This window comes from Nicotiana tabacum, chromosome 6, assembly GCF_000715075.1.
Source record: "Nicotiana tabacum cultivar K326 chromosome 6, ASM71507v2, whole genome shotgun sequence".
In the NCBI taxonomy this organism is placed as follows: domain Eukaryota; kingdom Viridiplantae; phylum Streptophyta; class Magnoliopsida; order Solanales; family Solanaceae; genus Nicotiana; species Nicotiana tabacum.
The window spans coordinates 159881935-159902978 of NC_134085.1; the positions used below are offsets into that span (position 1 = coordinate 159881935).

Sequence of the window (21044 nt, forward strand, 5' to 3'; positions counted from 1 at the left end):
GAAAACTCTTCGTGTTTTCGGACAAAGAGGGGCAGCTGTGAGCACGTGATTTTTGCCCTATGTGAGAATTACTCCCAAAAATTCAAAATAAAACAATTTTCCTTTGTGCGCAATTTTGAGAATTTTCGTGGCATTTTTGGATAATTATTTGTATTTGTCCGTGCATGTTTATTTGTTAAATTAATAAAAAATACAAAAATGTTCGCACTTGCATTTAGTATTCGATTCTACAATTAGGGGTGATTAATTTTGTTTTTACAAAAAAAAAATCATAAAAATAATATACATTGCATTTTTAGCATTTAATGTCCAAATTGTGTGATTTTATCGTAATTGCTATTTAATTGTGTGTTAATTGTTATTAAGAGTTAATTAGCACTTTTATAAATTAATTTAGTTCTATAGGCTAATTTAGGATTTTTAGAATTTTAGTTTTATTTTAAGAAAAATAAAAGAAGAAAAAGAAGTAATGGAAATAAGAAGAAAATCGGAATGGGCCACCTTTTAAATTAAATCAACCAGGCCCAAACCAAATAACCCCTTATCCAACCCAAAAACCCACCGACCCGGTCCGCCCCATAACCCAAGCTAACTACCCCACTTCTATTCTTCATTCCCTAACAACAACAAAGAAAAGAAAAACCCTAAAAAAAAAAGATGCCTGCTCCCCTTCCTGCTTCATCTTCTCCGTCGTTCACCTCCAGCCAAACCAGCTTTCTCCATCAACGACCACCGTCGACGAGCCACCAAAACAAGCTCCAGCCGGTCCGCCATGGCTACTGCTTCTTCTTCTTCAACAGTCACTGCTCAACACACACACACAGAGTCCGTCGACCATCTCAAACAGCCCCACCCCTCCATTCCCGTCGACGAACCACCATAACCCAACGTCCAGCTCCACCATGACCATGTCCCTCTCCAAACCACCACGTCTGAGCTTCTTCTTCAACACCCTCATGACCAGCAGCTCCGTCACACGCACATACACAGTCCGTCGATGAACCACCAAGCCGACGACGAAACCAACCAGCCTCATCATCGTTACTACCCCCAGCTCCCCCACGACCTGAAATAGCCATCCGAGGTCATGCTCAGTCATACGTCGAGGCAGTACGTTGAGGTTCCGTTCGAGTCCGTGTCTGTTAGTCAAGCGTCAAAACAGTGTTGCGAACGAAGTTGTGTTTCATCGGAAGTTCAACATTGTTCGACGTCGGATCGTTAGCATAAAGGTCAGCCATAGTTCGTTCACGGATTTTTGTTGCTTTTTCTTTGGTTTCGTTTTAATATGTGGTTTCATTTATGATAAAATTTTCGCATGATATTCCTACTGCATATTCGTTAAAATTGTGTGTGTGTGCGTTTTGACGACTTTCCTACTGTTTTGAGTTCGATTGATGCTCAAGTTTAGTGATTGAAATCTACTCGCTTGTTCCGTTAAGTTTGTTCTGATATGAATATGACTCTGTTGTTAATTCATGAACGTTGTCGATTAGGAGTTTGTTTGGCGAGTTTGTTTATTCAGAGTTTGATTATTAATTGGATAATTGATTAGATGAATTGGTTATAGCTGATATGGTTTGTAATACAGATCAAAGGGGATGGGGGTAGAATGGTAATTTCAGTAGTTTCAGGGGTAATATGGGAAATGAGTCTTAAAAAATGATTAATTTGAGTGCTCCGTCTACTAGAAATTAATAATATTAAAATAATACCTAGTGGGGGACAAGACATATGATGGTGGGAATTAATACATTGTTTAATACATTGTTTAATACATAGTGGAGGGACAAGACATATGGTAGTGGGCAATAATGCATTGTTTAATATAGTGGGGGACAAAGCATGCAGTAGTGGGGAATAAGGGAATTAAATAAAGAAAAGACAAGTAGTAGTGGGGAAAAGTGAATTAAAAAGAGGACAAAACATATAGTAATTTGGAACCAGGCATGCAAGTGTGGGGAGAACATTTTCGGATTAATTTAAGTGTTTCAAGGCAGATAAAGTTAATGGAGTTTTGGCTATAAATAAGGGGAGCAAAACACAAGAAGAGGGGCGGGAAAGGATTGAAGGTTTTGGTATAAATATAGAGATCAGTAGAGACATGAGGGGAGGAGAAAAAAGATCCTGAAAATCTTAAAAGAGTGCTGGAGAGTTTAAAAAGAGGAAAACAAAAAGAAAGAGAGGGTTCAACAAAGCGCCATTCCGTTCTTCAGGGGGGGCTCCTGACCTCAACAACAACTTCGAAAAATAAATCGCCATTCCTTTCTTCAGGCGGGCGAGACTTCAACAACAACTTCGAAAAATAAATCGTCATTCCGTTCTTCAAGGGGGGCTCCTGACCTCAACAACAACTTTGAAAAATAAATCGTCATTCCGTTCTTCAGGCGGGGCTCCTGACCTCAACAACAACTTCGAAACTAAAGCGTCATTCCTTTCTTCAGGGGGGGCTCCTAACCTCAACAACAACTTCGAAAAACAAATCGTCATTCTGTTCTTCAGGGGGGGCTCCTGACCTCAACAACAACTTCGAAAAATAAATCGTCATTCCGTTCTTCAGGCGGGGCTCCTGACCTCAACAACAACTTCGAAAATAAAGTGCCATTCCGTTCTTCAGGGGGGCTCCTGACCTCAACGACAACTTCGAAAATAAATCGTCATTCCGTTCTTCAGGGGGGCTCCTGACCTCAACAACAACTTTGAAAAATAAATCGTCATTCCGTTCTTTAGGCGGGGCTCCTGACCTCAACAACAACTTCGAAAATAAAGCGCCATTCCGTTCTTCAGGCGGGGCTTCTGACCTCAACAACAACTTCGAAAATAAAGCGCCATTCATTTCTTCAGGTGGGGCTCCTGACCTCAACAACAACTTCGAAAATAAAGCGCCATTCCGTTCTTCAGGGGGGGCTCCTGACCTCAACAACAACTTCAAAAATAATGCGCCATTCCGTTCTTCAGGGGGGGCTCCTAACCTCAACAACAACTTCGAAAATAAAGCGCCATTCCGTTCTTCAGGCGGGGCTTTTGACCTCAACAACTTCGAAAATAAAGTGACATTCCGTTCTTCAGGGAGGCTCCTGACCTCAACAACAACTTTGAAAAATAAATCGCCATTCCGTTCTTCAGGCGGGGCTCCTGACCTCAACAACAACTTCAAAAACAAAGTGCCATTCCGTTTTTCAGGGAGGGCTCCTGACCTCAACAACAACTTCGAAAAATAAATCGCCATTCCTTTCTTCAGGCGGGCGAGACTTCAACAACAACCTCGAAAAATAAATCGTCATTCCGTTCTTCAGGCGGGGCTCCTGACCTCAACAACAACTTCGAAAATAAAGCGTCATTCCGTTCTTCAGGGGGGGCTCCTGACCTCAACAACAACTTCGAAAATAAATCGCCATTCCGTTCTTCAGGGGGGGCTCCTTACCTCAACAACAACTTCGAAAAATAAATCGTCATTTCGTTCTTCAGGCGGGGCTCCTGACCTCAACAACAACTTCGAAAATAAAGTGCCATTCCGTTCTTCAGGGGGGGCTCCTGACCTAAACAACAACTTCGAAAATAAAGCGTCATTCCGTTCTTCAGGGGAGGCTCCTGACCTCAACATCAACTTTGAAAAATAAATCGTCATTCCGTTCTTCAGGCGGGGCTCCTGACCTCAACAACAACTTCGAAAAATAAATCGTCATTCTGTTCTTCAGGCGGGGCTCCTGACCTCAACAACAACTTCGAAAAATAAATCGCCATTCCGTTCTTCAGGGGGGCTCCTGACCTCAACAACAACTTCGAAAATAAAGTGCCATTCCGTTCTTCAGGCGGGGCTCCTGACCTCAACAACAACTTCGAAAATAAAGCGCCATTCATTTCTTCAGGTGGGGCTCCTGACCTCAACAACAACTTCGAAAATAAAGCGCCATTCCGTTCTTCAGGGGGGGCTCCTGACCTCAACAACAACTTCAAAAATAATGCGCCATTCCGTTCTTCAGGGGGGGCTCCTAACCTCAACAACAACTTCGAAAATAAAGCGCCATTCCGTTCTTCAGGCGGGGCTTTTGACCTTAATAACTTTGAAAATAAAGTGTCATTCCGTTCTTCAAGGAGGCTCCTGACCTCAACAACAACTTTGAAAAATAAATTGTCATTCCGTTCTTCAGGAGGGGCTCCTGACCTCAACAAGAACTTCAAAAACAAAGCGCCATTTCGTTCTTCAGGGAGGGCTCCTGACCTCAACAACAACTTCGAAAAATAAATCGCCATTCCTTTCTTCAGGCGGGCGAGACTTCAACAACAACCTCGAAAAATAAATCGTCATTCCGTTCTTCAAGGGGGGATCCTGACCTCAACAACAACTTTGAAAAATAAATCGCCATTTCGTTCTTCAGGCGGGGCTCCTGACCTCAACAACAACTTCGAAAATAAAGCGCCATTCCGTTCTTCAGGGGGCTCTTGACCTCAACAACAACTTCGAAAAATAAATCACCATTCTGTTCTTCAGGGGGGGCTCCTGACCTCAACAACAACTTTGAAAAATAAATCGCCATTTCATTCTTCAGGCGGGGCTCCTGACCTCAACAACAACTTCGAAAATAAAGCGTCATTCCGTTCTTCAGGGGGGTTCCTGACCTTAACAACTTCGAAAATAAAGCGCCATTCCGTTCTTCAAGGAGGCTCCTGACCTCAACAACAACTTTGAAAAATAAATCGTCATTCCGTTCTTCAGGCGGGGCTCCTGACCTCAACAACAACTTCAAAAACAAAGCGCCATTCCGTTCTTCAGGAAGGGCTCCTGACCTCAACAACAACTTCGAAAAATAAATCGCCATTCCTTTCTTCAGGCGGGCGAGACTTCAACAACAACCTCGAAAAATAAATCGTCATTCCGTTCTTCAGGCGGGGCTCCTGACCTCAACAACAACTTCGAAAATAAAGCGTCATTCCGTTCTTCAGGGGGGCTCCTGACCTTAACAACTTCGAAAATAAAGCGCCATTCCGTTCTTCAGGGGGCTCCTGACCTCAACAACAACTTCGAAAAATAAATCGTCATTCCGTTCATCAGGCGGGGCTCCTGACCTCAACAACAACTTCGAAAATAAAGTGCCATTCCGTTCTTCAGGGGGGGCTCCTGACCTAAACAACAACTTCGAAAATAAAGCGTCATTCCGTTCTTCAGGGGAGGCTCCTGACCTCAACATCAACTTTGAAAAATAAATCGTCATGCGGGGCTCCTGACCTCAACAACAACTTCGAAAATAAAGCGTCATTCCGTTCTTCGGGGGCTCCTGACCTCAACAACAACTTTGAAAAATAAATCGTCATTCTGTTCTTCAGACGGGGGCTCCTGACCTCAACAACAACTTCGAAAAATAAATCGTCATTCCGTTCTTCAGGCGGGGCTCCTGACCTCAACAACAACTTCGAAAAATAAATTGTCATTCCGTTATTCTGACAGGGCTCCGTTCTCAACAACAACTTCGAAAATAAAGCGCCATTCCGTTCTTCAGGGGGGGCTCCTGACCTCAACAACAACTTCAAAAATAATGCGCCATTCCGTTCTTCAGGGGGGGCTCCTAACCTCAACAACAACTTCGAAAATAAAGCGCCATTCCGTTCTTCAGGCGGGGCTTTTGACCTTAACAACTTTGAAAATAAAGTGTCATTCCGTTCTTCAAGGAGGCTCCTGACCTCAACAACAACTTTGAAAAATAAATTGTCATTACGTTCTTCAGGAGGGGCTCCTGACCTCAACAAGAACTTCAAAAACAAAGCGCCATTCCGTTCTTCAGGGAGGGCTCCTGACCTCAACAACAACTTCGAAAAATAAATCGCCATTCATTTCTTCAGGCGGGCGAGACTTCAACAACAACCTCGAAAAATAAATCGTCATTCCGTTCTTCAGGGGGGATCCTGACCTAAACAACAACTTTGAAAAATAAATCGCCAATTCGTTCTTCAGGCGGGGCTCCTGACCTCAACAACAACTTCGAAAATAAAGCGTCATTCCGTTCTTCAGGGGGGCTCCTTGACCTCAACAACAACTTCGAAAAATAAATCACCATTCTGTTCTTCAGGGGGGCTCCTGACCTCAACAACAACTTTGAAAAATAAATCGCCATTTCATTCTTCAGGCGGGGCTCCTGACCTCAACAACAACTTCGAAAATAAAGCGTCATTCCGTTCTTCAGGGGGGCTCCTGACCTTAACAACTTCGAAAATAAAGCGCCATTCCGTTCTTCAAGGAGGCTCCTGACCTCAACAACAACTTTGAAAAATAAATCGTAATTCCGTTCTTCAGGTGGGGCTCCTGACCTCAACAACAACTTCAAAAACAAGGCGCCATTCCGTTCTTCAGGAAGGGCTCCTGAACTCAACAACAACTTCGAAAAATAAATCGCCATTCCTTTCTTCAGGCGGGCGAGACTTCAACAACAACCTCAAAAAATAAATCGTCATTCCGTTCTTCAGGCGGGGCTCCTGACCTCAACAACAACTTCGAAAATAAAGCGTCATTCCGTTCTTCAGGGGGGGCTCCTGACCTCAACAACAACTTCGAAAAATAAATCGTCATTCCGTTCTTCACGGGAGGCTCCTGACCTCAACAACAACTTCGAAAAATAAATCGTCATTCCGTTCTTCAGGCGGGGCTCCTGACCTCAACAACAACTTCAAAAATAAAGTGCCATTCCATTCTTCAGGGGGGCTCCTGACCTAAACAACAACTTCGAAAATAAAGCGCTATTCTGTTCTTCAGGGGGGGGGCGAGACTTCAACAACAACCTCAAAAAATAAATCGTCATTCCGTTCTTCAGGCGGGGCTCCTGACCTCAACAACAACTTCGAAAATAAAGCGTCATTCCGTTCTTCAGGGGGGGCTCCTGACCTCAACAACAACTTCGAAAATTAAATCGCCATTCCGTTCTTCAGGCGGGGCTCCTGACCTCAACAACAACTTCGAAAATAAAGTGCCATTCCGTTTTTCAGGGGGGGCTCCTGACCTAAACAACAACTTCGAAAATAAAGCGTCATTCCGTTCTTCAGGGGGGGCTCCTAACCTCAACAACTTCGAAAATAAAGCGTCATTCCGTTCTTCAGGCGGGGCTCCTGATTTTAACAACTTCGAAAATAAAGCGCCATTCCGTTCTTCAGGGAGGCTCCTGACCTCAACAACAACTTTGAAAAATAAATCGCCATTCCATTCTTCAGGCGGGGCTCCTGACCTCACCAACAACTTCAAAAACAAAGCGCCATTCCGTTCTTCAGGGAGGGCTCCTGACCTCAACAACAACTTCGAAAAATAAATCGCCATTCCTTTCTTTAGGCGGGCGAGACTTGAACAACAACCTCGAAAAATAAATCGTCATTCCGTTCTTCAGGGGGGCTCCTGACCTCAACAACAACTTTGAAAAATAAATCTCCATTTCGTTCTTCAGGCGGGGCTCCTGACCTCAACAACAACTTCGAAAATAAAGCGTCATTCCGTTCTTCAGGGGGGCTCTTGACCTCAACAACAACTTCGAAAAATAAATCACCATTCTGTTCTTCAGGGGGGGCTCCTGACCTCAACAACAACTTTGAAAACTAAATCGCCATTCCATTCTTCAGGCGGGGCTCCTGACCTCAACAAGAACTTCGAAAATAAAGCGTCATTCCTTTCTTCAGGGGGGGCTCCTGACCTCAACAACAACTTCGAAAAATAAATTGCCATTCTGTTCTTCAGGGAGGGCTCCTGACCTCAACAACAACTTCAGAAAATAAATCGCCATTCCATTCTTCAGGGGGGGCTTCTGACGTCAACAACAACTTTGAAAAATAAATCGCCATTCCTTTCTTTAGGCGAGCGAGACTTCAACAACAACTTCAAAAATAAAGCGTCATTCCGTTCTTCAAGGGGGGCTCCTGAACTCAACAACAACTTCGAAAATAAAGCGCCATTCCGTTCTTCAGGGGGGGCTCCAGACCTCAACAACAACTTCGAAAATAAATTGCCATTCCGTTCTTTAGGCGGGGCTCCTGACCTTAACAACCATTTTCCTTCTAACTTGAATTATCTTTCTTCAAAACTACTTTCCTCAAAACTTGTACTGTCTTCTATGTGAACTGCTGGGGATAACATTTTTCAAAAATATGTTATCTTACTCCTTCAAAGACTACTTCCCTTAAGGCTGATGTCTCATTCCTCTGCAAACCGTTTCCTTTTTCAAAACTGGTCTTCCTCTTCAAAAACTACTTCCCTTTTGTTATCTTCTTCCTTCGAAGACTACCTCCCTTAAAACTCGTGTTATCTTCCTCCTGACATTGCTTTCTTTAAAACTTGTTTTGCTTTCTCCCGAAAAACTGCTGGGGATACCGTTTTTCACCAAACTTGTGTTAGACTTCCCAAAAATTTTCGAAATGAACGAAAATTTTCTGCCCCAGTTTGACAATCTTTCTTGTGGCGCATCTTTCCGTCATCAGTAACATTTCCGGTCCCTGCTTTAAATCAAAGAAAATTTGGTCAGTTTAAAATGTGGTGGTTGGTTGCGATACTCCTTCTGGGGATGCTATCAACCATTTTCCCATCTATGCATTGTCTGACCCTCTTGAACTGTGTTGATACCTTCCGACCTTCTTGACGATTCCTTATTCACAAACCTCTTAACCATTTTCTCGGCCTCCTTATCTGACCTCATGTATTTTTATGACAGCTGATTTCACTTGAAAATCTTGCATGTTCATTGATTAACCACTCCCCCCATCGTCTGTGTTACTGAAATACCCTTTCCCGGTGCAGACCCAATATCTTCTTGCGGTACTGTCCGTGAACTTGGCATTTCCCCCACCTTTGAGTCTCTTATGAATTTCCCAATTATGTCCATTGCTTTCCGCGTTGTTCTTTCTTGATTTTCCGTTGGCCTTGGCCTTATAACCCTCGATTTCTATTGGGGATATCCTTCTTGACGTTGGTCCATCCTTTTGTCAATCTCATCATCGAATATACCCTCGGTTCAATCCCCCTGGCCCTCTTTTTGTTGCACTGTCCCTGAATTGATATTGACCAATCTTGGGTATTTTGCGCAAACCTTAAAGCACGTTGACTATTACCAGTTCATTGCGCTTGTTCTTTCCTAACTTATACCACTTTGACGTACTAGTCAGATCTTGTCTTGCATAATTGGAAAGCTGATGGCAACTTTTGAGATCATTTCTCGCTTGTTCTGACCAAAGAGAATCAAGAAGAGGAAATGAAAAAGGAAAAAGGAACAGAGTAAAAGGCAAAATAAAGAGATGACTCCTAACAAGAAAACTACAAAGTAAAACCCATCAGATGTGGATACCAACTCTATTGGCCATGACATGCACACGTGGCCTATCCTCCATCGTTAATCGCCTTTCACAATCTTCGTCTGGTGCTTTCCTGTATGATTCTCAATCTTTATTCGACTTGTAGTGCCCGAAGGGTTTTCACTATCAAGCCTCTCTCATTTTGATATTTCTCTCAACTTATAGCCGCCTCAAGGTGCCCGTGAAGGTTTTCACCGATAAGACTCTCTCATTTTATTACTTTTCTGCCGGGGATCAGAGTGTTATTCTCGACTTCCATTTGCTTGACTTGGCATCTTTTGAAGACTGGTCAAAAGGTATTCTTTGGACTGTAACGTGGGGTTTTGTATAGGGCTAGAAAGAAAGGGTATTAGCGGCTAAAACGAATCAATTTGGGTTCAAAGTTTACAACCTTCGGAACCAGATTTCTTTACATCAAACACAACTTCTGCCCCAGTTTCTTGCTTGGGGATTTTAGATTTTTTGTTACACTATGACCGAGCCGTGAAGCGCCTACATATCCTCTTTGAGGAATCAGGTTAAACGTAGTTCCAAATTCCTTTTTTGTTCTCCTTTCCACTTATTTATTATTTTCTTTTCTTTTCTTTCTCTTTCTCATTTCTCCTTTGTCTTTTGTTGTTTTGTTGTTTCTGTTGTTTTCTTTTCCTTTTTCTTTTTCTTTATCTTCCATGCTTGTGTTTTCTAGTCTTTGCTACTGATTCCGAACGAGGGGTACGAAAGAAAACCAATAAGGCTCAAAAGGGTTAACGAAGGATAAAGTGTTTAGATAGCAGAATAAAATGCCTTCGTCATTCCAATCTTCAAAACATGCCAAGCACAAACAAAACAATTAAACATTCGCCACTTCTTCTGATTATGCCGGACTCGATAACCATATCCACACATTCGCCTTTTCATTTGTCATTTTTAAAGCACCGTTGGGCAATACTCTCACTTTCGTTACCATGAACGGCCCTCTTGGCAATATGGCTAACTTGCTCTTATGCTTTTTTTTTACTTGCCCCAGTTTCACGTTGCTCGGGCTTCAAATGATCTCAAGCTGTTCTTATTTCCCTTAAGTGTCCCGACCATCTCCCAATGGCTTTATAATTAACTCTTAAGATTAGGCCCAAACTATTCGCGCATGTCATGTTACTAGAATCGGCGTTGAACAAAGACAAAACAAAAGGATAAAAATAACTAAACAAAAAGATGACTGGAGGTAACAAAAGACCGGAATTTGCATTAGACAAGCGGTTAAATGGTTCGTATAACGAAACAAGCAAAACAACCGGAGTACAACCTAGGAACAAACCTAAAACCAACCTAGACAACACTAAACAAACCACTAAAAATATGGAAGGATAAGAGGGTTTGACACAAGACAATGTCCGGATTACAACCCTGCAAAAAACCCGGTCAACAGTAATGACAACAAAATGAACCACCAAAACTCCTCCCTGACCAACTGAGAAAGGATCGTCTTTCCAATTGCCAAGCTCGGCATCTTAGCCACTGAATTCGGCATCAACATTACTGGGACCTCCACCAACTTCCATCTCATTGTTCTTAACAAATTGCTTTTGGGTTCCTTTTGCGGGCTCGTCCTTAAGAGCAACCTCTGATAGCACTGAAAACTTTGCAATGCGCGGACCTCCGAGGATATCAGAAGAATTCTCATATTCCTTTTCAAAACAAGTCATATCCAACATATGCATCTCACTACGAATAGGCGATCGACTTTGGCTAGTGACTGTTGCATCTGGATTTTGCACGACAATGTCACCTGCATCAATGAGCTTCTGAATTGCTTTCTTCAGCTTCCAACACTTCTCTGTGTCATGCCCCGGGGCATCTGAGCAATATGCGCACCTTCGAGAAAAATCAAACTTCTTTGATAGAGGGTTTGGCATTTTTATATGAATCGGCTTCAGCATGTCCAATTGCTTCAACTTTTGGAACAAACTGGCATATGATCCTCCAACAGGGGTGAAAGCCTTTTCTTTCTTCAGCAACCTCTCATTCTTAAATGCTTGATTGGGCCGGAAACCTGATCCAGAGGGCTTTCGGTAGGCTTGTGAGGGTGGATAGGCATTTTGTGGAGCTGGGTACTGGGAAAGTGAAGCATGTTTTTGGGAGTCCCGTGGAGAGAAGTAGCGTTGGGGAGGGGAGTAGCGTTGGGAGAATATAGTTGGACGACGAGTGATGGAGCTACTCGGGTGGCTGGGAAAGCTGTCATAAATGGGTAGATATGGAGAGTATGGGGGGATCATCCGTTATTGTGTTAGGTGCTTGGGTAAGGACAGAGTTCGGGAAGCTAGGCGGTGGCGGGGCTGGTGCTTTCCCAGTCATCCATGCCCGATACATGTCTGCCACATGTTGTCTCAACATTCTTACTTCTTCTACCAACCCGTAGTCCTGTTCAACCAACTGCTTTCGGGCATCGGTACCAACCCGCTCAGTTCTGTTGCTATCTGCCATTGTCTTTTGCCTTTGTGTTGCAGGGAAGCGTTACTTTAGAATCACAACCAACCACCTTTCTGATTATTGAAATAGGACAAAATGGAAGCAACCTGTTAGCGTTAGGGTCTTTAACAGATAAGAAAACACACATTAAGGATGCAATGCAACTAGGCAATTAACCCTTTCTATCATGCATTTGATTCAGTTATGTGCATCATTCCGGCTTCTTGTAATTGTGCTCCCTATTTTATTTTTTCTCTTTTTTTTTTCTTTTTAATGGTGGTCGAATCTTATGTGGATTGTCTACGTATCATGTCCCCGTATGAATCAGACCGGGCGTAGTTCTGCCACATAAATGCGAAAGCAAATTTCGGGAATTTTCCATTTTCTTTACTGAAACATTATAATACAAACTAGACATTTTTTGGAAAGGAGAACAAACCCGAAGTAAAACCAATTACTGACTAAAAGAAACTACTGACACATTTTGATGCAAAAGAGATTATACAGACAGACAACAGACTCTAAAACAAAAACACTGACTCGAACTATGAATACATTAAAGCTCCAAAGGTTAGTGCCCGCGAGGCATCGTTCGGCCTTTCCGCGGGCATACTTGCGAGATCCCTTTCAAGTTGCTCCAGTTCGTACATTGTCTGCTTGACGAAAATCATTACTGCTGACATGAAGGTAGTGCGGGTCATGTCTTCACACATTCGGCATCTCCTAATGATGGTATGGGCAATAGTCCCAATCTTGTCCCTCTTTATTTGCCGCGTATGTTTTGCTCGCACTTATGTACCCCTTGAAGAAATCTGCCTCGGCTTTACAAGCTGTGGGGGCTCAGTACATCTTGGATACCATCATAGGGGCCAGTGTGCTTTTATTGTTGTCAATCAGGGTTTCGACGACTCCCGCCACCTTTAAATCAATATTTCTATCTTTCCGTGGAAACACCACAATGCCCCAGAATGCTACCATGAAGGTGAACCACCTATGTTTATCCCATTTTGTCTGATTCCCTTTACTGCAAACCCCGCTTTTGTATCGTCGAACCCTCTTATATGTACATGAACTGCAGAGTAGGGAGACTTTATCCGACTCGGGATTCCCTTGCTTATCTTTAGTAGATCCATGCCCTGGTGCATATCGACGGCTCTTGGAGCAATCAGATATTTGTGCCTTATCCCCTCAGTAATGTCCCTATAACCTGCTACCTCTTTCGGGGTGAGTTCAAAATCTGAGAAGTGGACTACATTGTGGGCTGTGTCCCAAAATGTAACCAAAGCTTTTATGATATTCCCCTAGGATTAATCTTCAACAACCCAGTGAGGTCTCCCAGGTATAGCTTGACCGTGTCGCCCCCTGATTCGCCCAAGTCATCCCACCACATGTGCAACTCCAAAGAGATCTTGTTCACTATTGTTACGTATAAATTCTGACTTGTTCTCATTCTGCACATTTATTAGGGTGATTTAAGAAATAAAATTTATTTGACTCAACAAATTGACTATTTTTTTTAATTTTTCACAGATTAAAAAGGAAGATCCGGTTCCGCACACGGCTTTTCAGCACTTCGGGAACGAAGATTTTAAAGCTGGGTGAGTCAACCGGTCAAAAAATCAAAACAAATGACTAAAAGTGGCCGTTTATGCAAAGTCGGCCTTCCGGCATCCCTTTCGGGAACATTCGGCTATTCTTGCCAAAAACGGCATCACCTGACTTATTTATGTTGACAATTAAAATTCGACATTTTTTTTGGCTATTTTTGTAAAAGGGGAGGTTGGACCCAATGAGGATTGCCTACGTATCTCACATCCGGTGAGAATCAAACCGGCGTAGTTCGGGCCGATAAAACAAACTCTTTTTTTTTTTAAAAACGAAACTCCTTTTTTATTGGCAAATAAAACTATATTTTTTTTTCTTTTCATTTTCTCAAAATTTCGGCAGAGTTTCGACACTATTTGGACATTGGTTTTTTTTTTCAAAACAGGCGATTAACTCTCTTTAACCCTTGTACCTCTATCTCTCTTTCCTCAAAATATTCAAAAGCCGGTCAACATGCAAGTCCGAAGCAAACAAATGCACAAGTAGCAAATAAGATGCATCAGGATGGTCTCTTGTCATTTTTGGTACACTTGTCCTAGACAGACCCAACCCCTGTGTTGAGCCTCCAAAGTCAAATGCACGTGATGCAAACAAACGTTCCTACTAGGGATTCGGCATGAAACTGAGTTATTCTCGGTTTATAACCTGAGTATTTTTTCTAGACTGTGTACCCGAGCGGACGACTCGAGTCGAGGAGGGGGCTACGTACCGGGAACCAAAAGGCCATCTGGCTTAGTAACTTGTCAGGCCTCTTTCTTATTTCAGGGTATGACACTAACAGAATAGGGAGTCTCAACCAGTAAGAACATCCCCGGAGGCAAGAAGAGAAAGGGTTCGGCACAATTTATATACAGTTCGGATAATATCAAAGCGGTAAAAGCATCATTTAGCACATTAGGCCCAAACATGTAACAAAATCAGATAAAGCCAAATATAACAATTTATCTAAGCTCGAATTCTGAACCCTGAACCAGAGATTCTGGGTTCGGTCCCTAGCAGAGTCGCCAGAGCTGTCACACCTCATTTTTCAGCTACACCCCGCAAAGGGGCGTAGAAGGGAGTTTTTCCAATTAAAGGACAATCGAATGGGATTTTATTTAAAGATTCAGAGTCGCCACTTGGGAGATTTGTAGTGTCCCAAGTCACCGGTTGAATCCCGAATCGTGGAAAAGAATGACTCTATTTAACGGTCTGTGCACCAAAAATCCGGATAAGGAATTCTGTTAACCCGGGAGAAGGTGTTAGGAATTCCTGAGTTCCGTGGTTCTAGCACGGTCGCTCAACTGTCATATTTGGCTTGTTTATCTGATTTTTAATACATGTTGAATCTGTGTGCAAATTTTAACTGTGTACCGCTTTTATTATTATTATTTTTACCGAGAATTGCAACATCGTGAAAATACATCTCGAACCACGTCACATCAATGCACCCGTGGTTATTGACACATTTCAACTCTATTGAGATTTGGATTTGGGTCACATAAATGTGCACCCGAGTTTAAGAAGATAATATTATTAAATACGCGCCTAAAGTGACTAGCGTATCATTATTTTGGGTAGGGCCGCGAAATTTTGCTAAACAGTCAATCCCGAAGTCTAAGTAATTTTACCAACACGTATAGAGGGCCCCGCAGCTTGTGTACTTTTGTTTGTCAAGGCTCGTCTCTTTCATTATTTTTAAAAGGAATTTGCAACGTCGTGGAAATGCATCTCGAACCACGTTACAATCAATGTACCCGTGATTAGCGACACATTTCGACTTCGTTGAGATTTGGATTTGGGTCACATAAATGTGCACCCGAGTTTAAGAGATTATTATTTAAAGCGCGCCGGAAGTGATTTGCGCGTTGTTATCTTTTGGGGAAGGCCGTGAAATTGGCTAAACGGCCCGTCCCTAAGTCTAAGTATTTTAAAACAAATATTTATTGAGGGCCCCGCAATTTTGTATTTTTTATTCGGCGAGGCTCATCTCATTTTTTTATTCAAGGATATCCTAAAGCGACTATGATTTCCTATTTATTGGTCTCTAAGAATAAAGAAAAATCCTAATCAATTAGCATTAAAAGTTCGGGCTTCAAATTCAAATCCGGGTCCAAACAAAAGGAAACACCTTCTAGTTTGAACCCGCTACCTAACTTAAGATCCGCCGCCTGCCGTTGTAAATATTAACAAACCAGCTACCATTTCGATCCAGTTCAACTTTAGCTTTATTATATGAATTGGATTATTGGAGTTAACTATGTGGAATATAAAGCCATTTTTGAGCTCTTTTTACGATTTGTTGAAAAATGCATCAATGCTTAAAACTGACATCAAGCTAACATTAATCACTAACATTCGAGAACTAACATTAGTTACTAACATTATTTACATTGCGGTTTTAAATGATACTATTTACTCAAGTGAACTCGCGATTTCAGAATTAGACCTATTAAACCAACATGCTGATTTTCATAAACTATTTGAACCTGTTTTGTGACATAACCTACTTGAAACTATTACACAACCACTAAAAAAGGAATTAACTACACTATATTTCATAACTAGTAATCACAAACTAGGATTAATTACAATTGATATTTACATGTTTGTAGAAATAGATTCAACGGTCCAGTTTATGCATTCCAAAGTCGTTCTAATACATACTATGCGATATCAAGTGAACTATTGCTTATACATTAAATTAAACACAAAGAAACAGGAGAAATTCATAAATCCATTCCAACAACTCTTTACTTCCTTTCCATTAAATTTGAGAGCTTTAGAACATGTACCTGGATAATAGAAATACAAGAAGATGAAGGAGCAGTTAGCAACAGTAGTAACACAGCAAAACAACAGCAACCCAACAGCAGCAGTTCAAACCAAATTCGAGGCTCGAAAAAATTTGAAGAAAACCAAACAAGCTCGATAGAACAGCCCCAAAAGTTTGTAAAAGACTAAACAGCAACCACCAACATCACCACAAACAGACTCAACCACGCGTGTATTAAACCCAAAACTGAACTCGTAGACCACTGAACCAATTAAGCATTCAAAAAGGAATCAGGTTCACTGTCCCGAATTTGAGTTACTCCTACAGATGCAATGAAAAACCCTCTCTTTCTTTTTGTTTTCCTCTTTTTAAACTCTCCAGCACTCTTTTAAGATTTTCAGAATCTTTTTTCTCCTCCCCTCAAGTCTCTACTGATCTTTATATTTATACCAAAACCTTCAACCCTTTCCCGCCCTTCTTCTTGTGTTTTGCTCCCCTTATTTATAGCCAAAACTCCATTAACTTTATCTGCCTTGAAACACTTAAATTAATCCGAAAATGTTCTCCCCACACTTGCATGCCTAGTTCCCCATTACTATATGTTTTGTCCTCTTTTTAATTCACTTGTTCCCCACTACTACATGTCTTTTCTTTATTTAATTCCCTTATTCCCCACTACTGCATGCTTTGTCCCCCACTATATTAAATAATGCATTATTGTCCACTACCATATGTGTTGTCCCTCCACTATGTATTAAACAATGTATTAATTCTCACCATCATATGTCTTGTCCCCCACTAGGTATTATTTTAATATTATTAATGTCTAGTAGACGGAGCACTCAAATTAATCATTTTTAAGACTCATAGCCCATATTACCCCTGAAACTACTGAAATTACCATTCTACCCCCATCCCCTTTGATCTGTATTACAAACCATATCAGCTATAACCAATTCATCTAATCAATTATCCAATTAATAATCAAACTCTGAATAAACAAACTCGCCAAACAAACTCCTAATCGACAACGTTCATGAATTAACAACAGAGTCAGATTCATATCAGAACAAACTTAACGGAACAAGCGAGTAGATTTCAATCACTAAACTTAAACATCAATCAAACTCAAAACAGTAGGAAAGTCATCAAAACGCACACACACACAATTTCAACGAATATTCAGTAGGAATATCATGCAAAAATTTTATCAAAAATGAAACCACATATTAAAACGAAACCAAAGAAAAAACAACAAAAATCCGTGAACGAACTATGGCTGACCTTTATGCTAACGATCTGACGTCGAACAATGTTGAACTTCCGATGAAACACAACTTCGTTTGCAACACTGTTTCGACGCTTGACTAACAGACACGGACTCGAACGAAACCTCGACGTACTGCCTCGACGTATGACTGAGCATGACCTCGGATGGCTGGTGTTTGGAGACGGCCTGAGAGACAACTATTTCAGGTCGTGGGGGAGCTGGGAGTGGTAACGATGGTGAGGCTGGTTGGTTTCGTCGCCGGCTTGGTGGTTCGTCGACGGACTGTGTGTGTGCGTGTGACGGAGCTGCTGGTCGTGAGGGTGTTGAAGATGAAGCTCAAGCGTGGTGGTTTGGAGAGGGACATGGTCATGGTGGAGCTGGACGTTGGGTTATGGTGGTTCGTCGACGGGAATGGAGGGGTGGGGCTGTTTGAGATGGTCGACGGACTGTGTGTGTGTGTTGAGCAGTGACTGTTGAAGAAGAAGAAGTAGTAGCCATGACGGACCGGCTGGAGCTTGTTTTGGTGGCTCGTCGACGGTGGTTGTTGATGGAGAAAGCTAGTTTGGCTGGAGGTGAATGACGGAGAAGATGAAGCAGAAGGGGGGGCGGGCGTCTCTCTTTTTTTTAGGGTTTTTTTTTTCTTTGTTGTTGTTAGGGAATGAAGAATAGAAGTGGGGTAGTTAGCTTGGGTTATGGGGCGGACCGGGTCAGTGGGTTTTTGGGTTGGATAAGGGGTTATTTGGTTAGGGCCTGGTTGATTTAATTTAAAAGGTGGCCCAGTCTGATTTTCTTCTTATTTCCATTGCTTCTTTTTCTTCTTTTATTTTTCTTAAAATAAAACTAAAATTCTAAAAATCATAAATTAGCCTATAGAACTAAATTAATTTATAAAAGTGCTAATTAACTCTTAATAACAATTAACACATAATTAAATAGCAATTACGATAAAATCACACAATTTGGACATTAAATGCTAAAAATGCAACGTACATTATTTTTATGATTTTTGTTTTTTGTAAAAACAAACTTGCTTAATTAAATCCTAAATTGTAAAATTAAATCCTAAATGTACATGCAACACATATTTTTTTGCATTTTTCTCATTTAAAATAGAAAAATGCACGGACAAATACAAATAATTATCCAAAAATGCCACGAAAATTCTCAAAATTGCGCACAAAGAAAAATTATTTTATTTTAAATTTTTGGGAGTAATTCTCACATAGGGAAAAAATCACGTGCTCACACCCTTCTCCACTTAAATATCAGGCTTTGTTTTGCATGGTGTGGGGGCTTGAACCCGTGACCTAAGACACAAATCCACCACCAAGGGCCTAGCTTTGCAAATATTGTGATGATCAATGATTAATCAGGCTGCAAAAGCATGCTTAAATATAGTTGAAAGACCAGTAAATAAAGTCACAACAACATCAAAACAACCACCAGATGGACAAAAAAAGAGAGTTCAGCCTTAGCTAATTATATGGTATTAATATAACTGATATAATTTGTATGAGAGCTATCACTCAAAACTCTATTTTGTGACAAGTGAGAACAAAAAATTAAAACTAACAGAATCATTCACATTGCTAGCTGCTTCTGTCTTTTTAGGATGAAAGATTAAGACAAATAGGGCAAATAGTCATAGGTCACAGCAACCATGGATTAATGCCTATGTCTATTTATAACCGCCATCATTCAAGACCAGGGAAGGCAAAAGAAATAATCCAGCCAAAATTTGTTCTATTTTCTGAAAGAGTTCATAAGGGAACCATCCTTGTTGTACTGGAGTAGATCTGTTTTTACAAATTTATTAACTAGGCAATTGGCCAGATGAGGACCTAAGACCAGAGCATGCAGCAAAATCAAGCAATGGATCTAAGAAAGTCAACTCTGAGGCACAACTTTTTCTATTTTTGTCTAGGCATTCAAGTTGCCTAGAAGTAAAAATCTTCCTTTACGGTCCTAAATTCTTCGCTGAGTTACTAAAACAGTTTAACCAAAATATAGGAGACAGAGGCATAGATAACACTTCTTGACCACTAAGAGTTGATTAAAATATACCTTCAGAAGGGAAAGCAAATGCTGATCCATGTCATTGTTAGAAAAGCAACAACTTGACTGAGTTATCAAGTGACTGGTTGAATAATTGTCCAGCATCACCAAGAACCAAAGATTTACTTGCACAAGCCACCAGAGAAGAATCTTCAATTGGGCCAGAGGAATTTATTAATTTCTGCACCAATACTTGTCACAAAAATGGATGATAAACCAACTATAGTACCACAATAAACAGATAACGAGAGGAAACTCAAGATGTACAAAATGTAACAAATTTTTATCTGACCAAGAAGTTCTTGAGTTGAAGTTTAGCATTGGCAAGTATATCCATGGTGGCACTTGTAGCCTGACCAGAGCCAGAAAGACCTCCCAGGACAGACAATATGGAGCACTATTAAGAAGTGAAAGAAAAAGAGAGTTCGTATGAAGATGTCTATCGAGTTTACAACAAGGCATAAACGAGGACATTAACAAAATGATGTACCTCATATCTAGAAGAAACTTCATAAAACCGCAAACGATGAAGTATATAAGTAGCAAGAGAGGCTACATCATGCCGCAGATTGTGCAATAATAACTTCAACAATTGATTGTATCGCTCACTAGTACCAGAAGGTATATTTTCATCCTCACGAGGCCACCATCCAAGGAAACCTTCGCAGCCAACTGAATGAGAAGTTGCCTGTTCAATAACTCCAAGGTGCAGCAATTTGAGAGCACTAGAGTTCTGCAAGCTACTAACAAAACAATAACCAAGCTGCTCCATGCCACCACAATTAACAAAATGATAGCAGCTTTCTCTTGCCAAAGACACTAGAAGATCCAGAGTCAAACAGAGAACCATGTTCTCTCTCTGAAATGAGAAATCATAATCATATTACAAAATTTATGTTGAGATAAAAAATAATCTCGCCCAGGAATAATATCCACAGCAAATTTAATAGCACAAGAGAGTAACAATGACACCAAATATTTTTGTGGGATAAAATACAATACCCGAGTAGAACAATATTATTACTATAATATTACAACTGGTAGTGTCAAGAGACTACTACAACTTTGAAAGAAATAACACTTTTTATTTAAAACACCTCACTACAATATTACTACCACTCACTAGTTATCTCACAGACCACAATCTGTGGATTACTCTCACTGCTTTATGCTTCTCACGTTATTTTGGTGTACATCAAAAGAGAAATGAAGCCTGCTATTTATAGAAGATCAGAATGGTTTATTCACTGTAATTTGCAGTGCAAATTACCATCGATCAAAACATGTGTTTGTGACTTTTGCAATTTGGCAACTTTTTCTAGCCGCCTAACTTGAAAATTTTTTCCAGCCACCCTATTTGACTTCTGCAACATTTTCATCTTTTCTCTTTTGTTTCATCTTTTTTATGGGTCCTACAAATCTCTCCGTTAATTTTGATTTTTCTTCTTTATTCTAAGTCTTGATCTCAATCTTTGAAAATCTTCAAATTTGAGAGGCTTTGTGAAGATATTTGCAACTTGATCATGAGACTTCACATATTTGAGCCTGACTTCCTTCTTGGCAATGCACTCTCTGATGAAATGATACCTTGTATCTATATGC

The 21044-nt window shown here is 41.0% G+C and overlaps 1 protein-coding gene across 2 annotated transcripts; it reads right to left on the reverse strand.

Moving 5' to 3' along the window:
* Positions 1-15976: 15976 nt before the first annotated feature.
* On the reverse strand, positions 15977-20613 carry LOC142161693 (protein virilizer homolog). 2 transcript variants are annotated; one of them, XR_012710880.1, is made up of 4 exons: positions 19933-20613; positions 19735-19839; positions 19452-19634; positions 15977-16136 (listed from the first exon to the last, which is right to left on the reverse strand). XR_012710880.1 is itself a non-coding variant. In XM_075255719.1 (4 exons), exons 1-3 carry the CDS (start codon positions 20290-20292, stop codon positions 19489-19491), a joined length of 600 nt encoding a protein of 199 aa, XP_075111820.1. In that variant the 5' UTR covers positions 20293-20613; the 3' UTR covers positions 15977-16136; positions 19452-19488. The 2 variants fall into 2 exon arrangements, 1 of the variants encoding a protein (XP_075111820.1); XM_075255719.1 differs by having other exon boundaries at positions 19452-19623.
* Between the last annotated feature and the right edge of the window lie 431 nt (positions 20614-21044).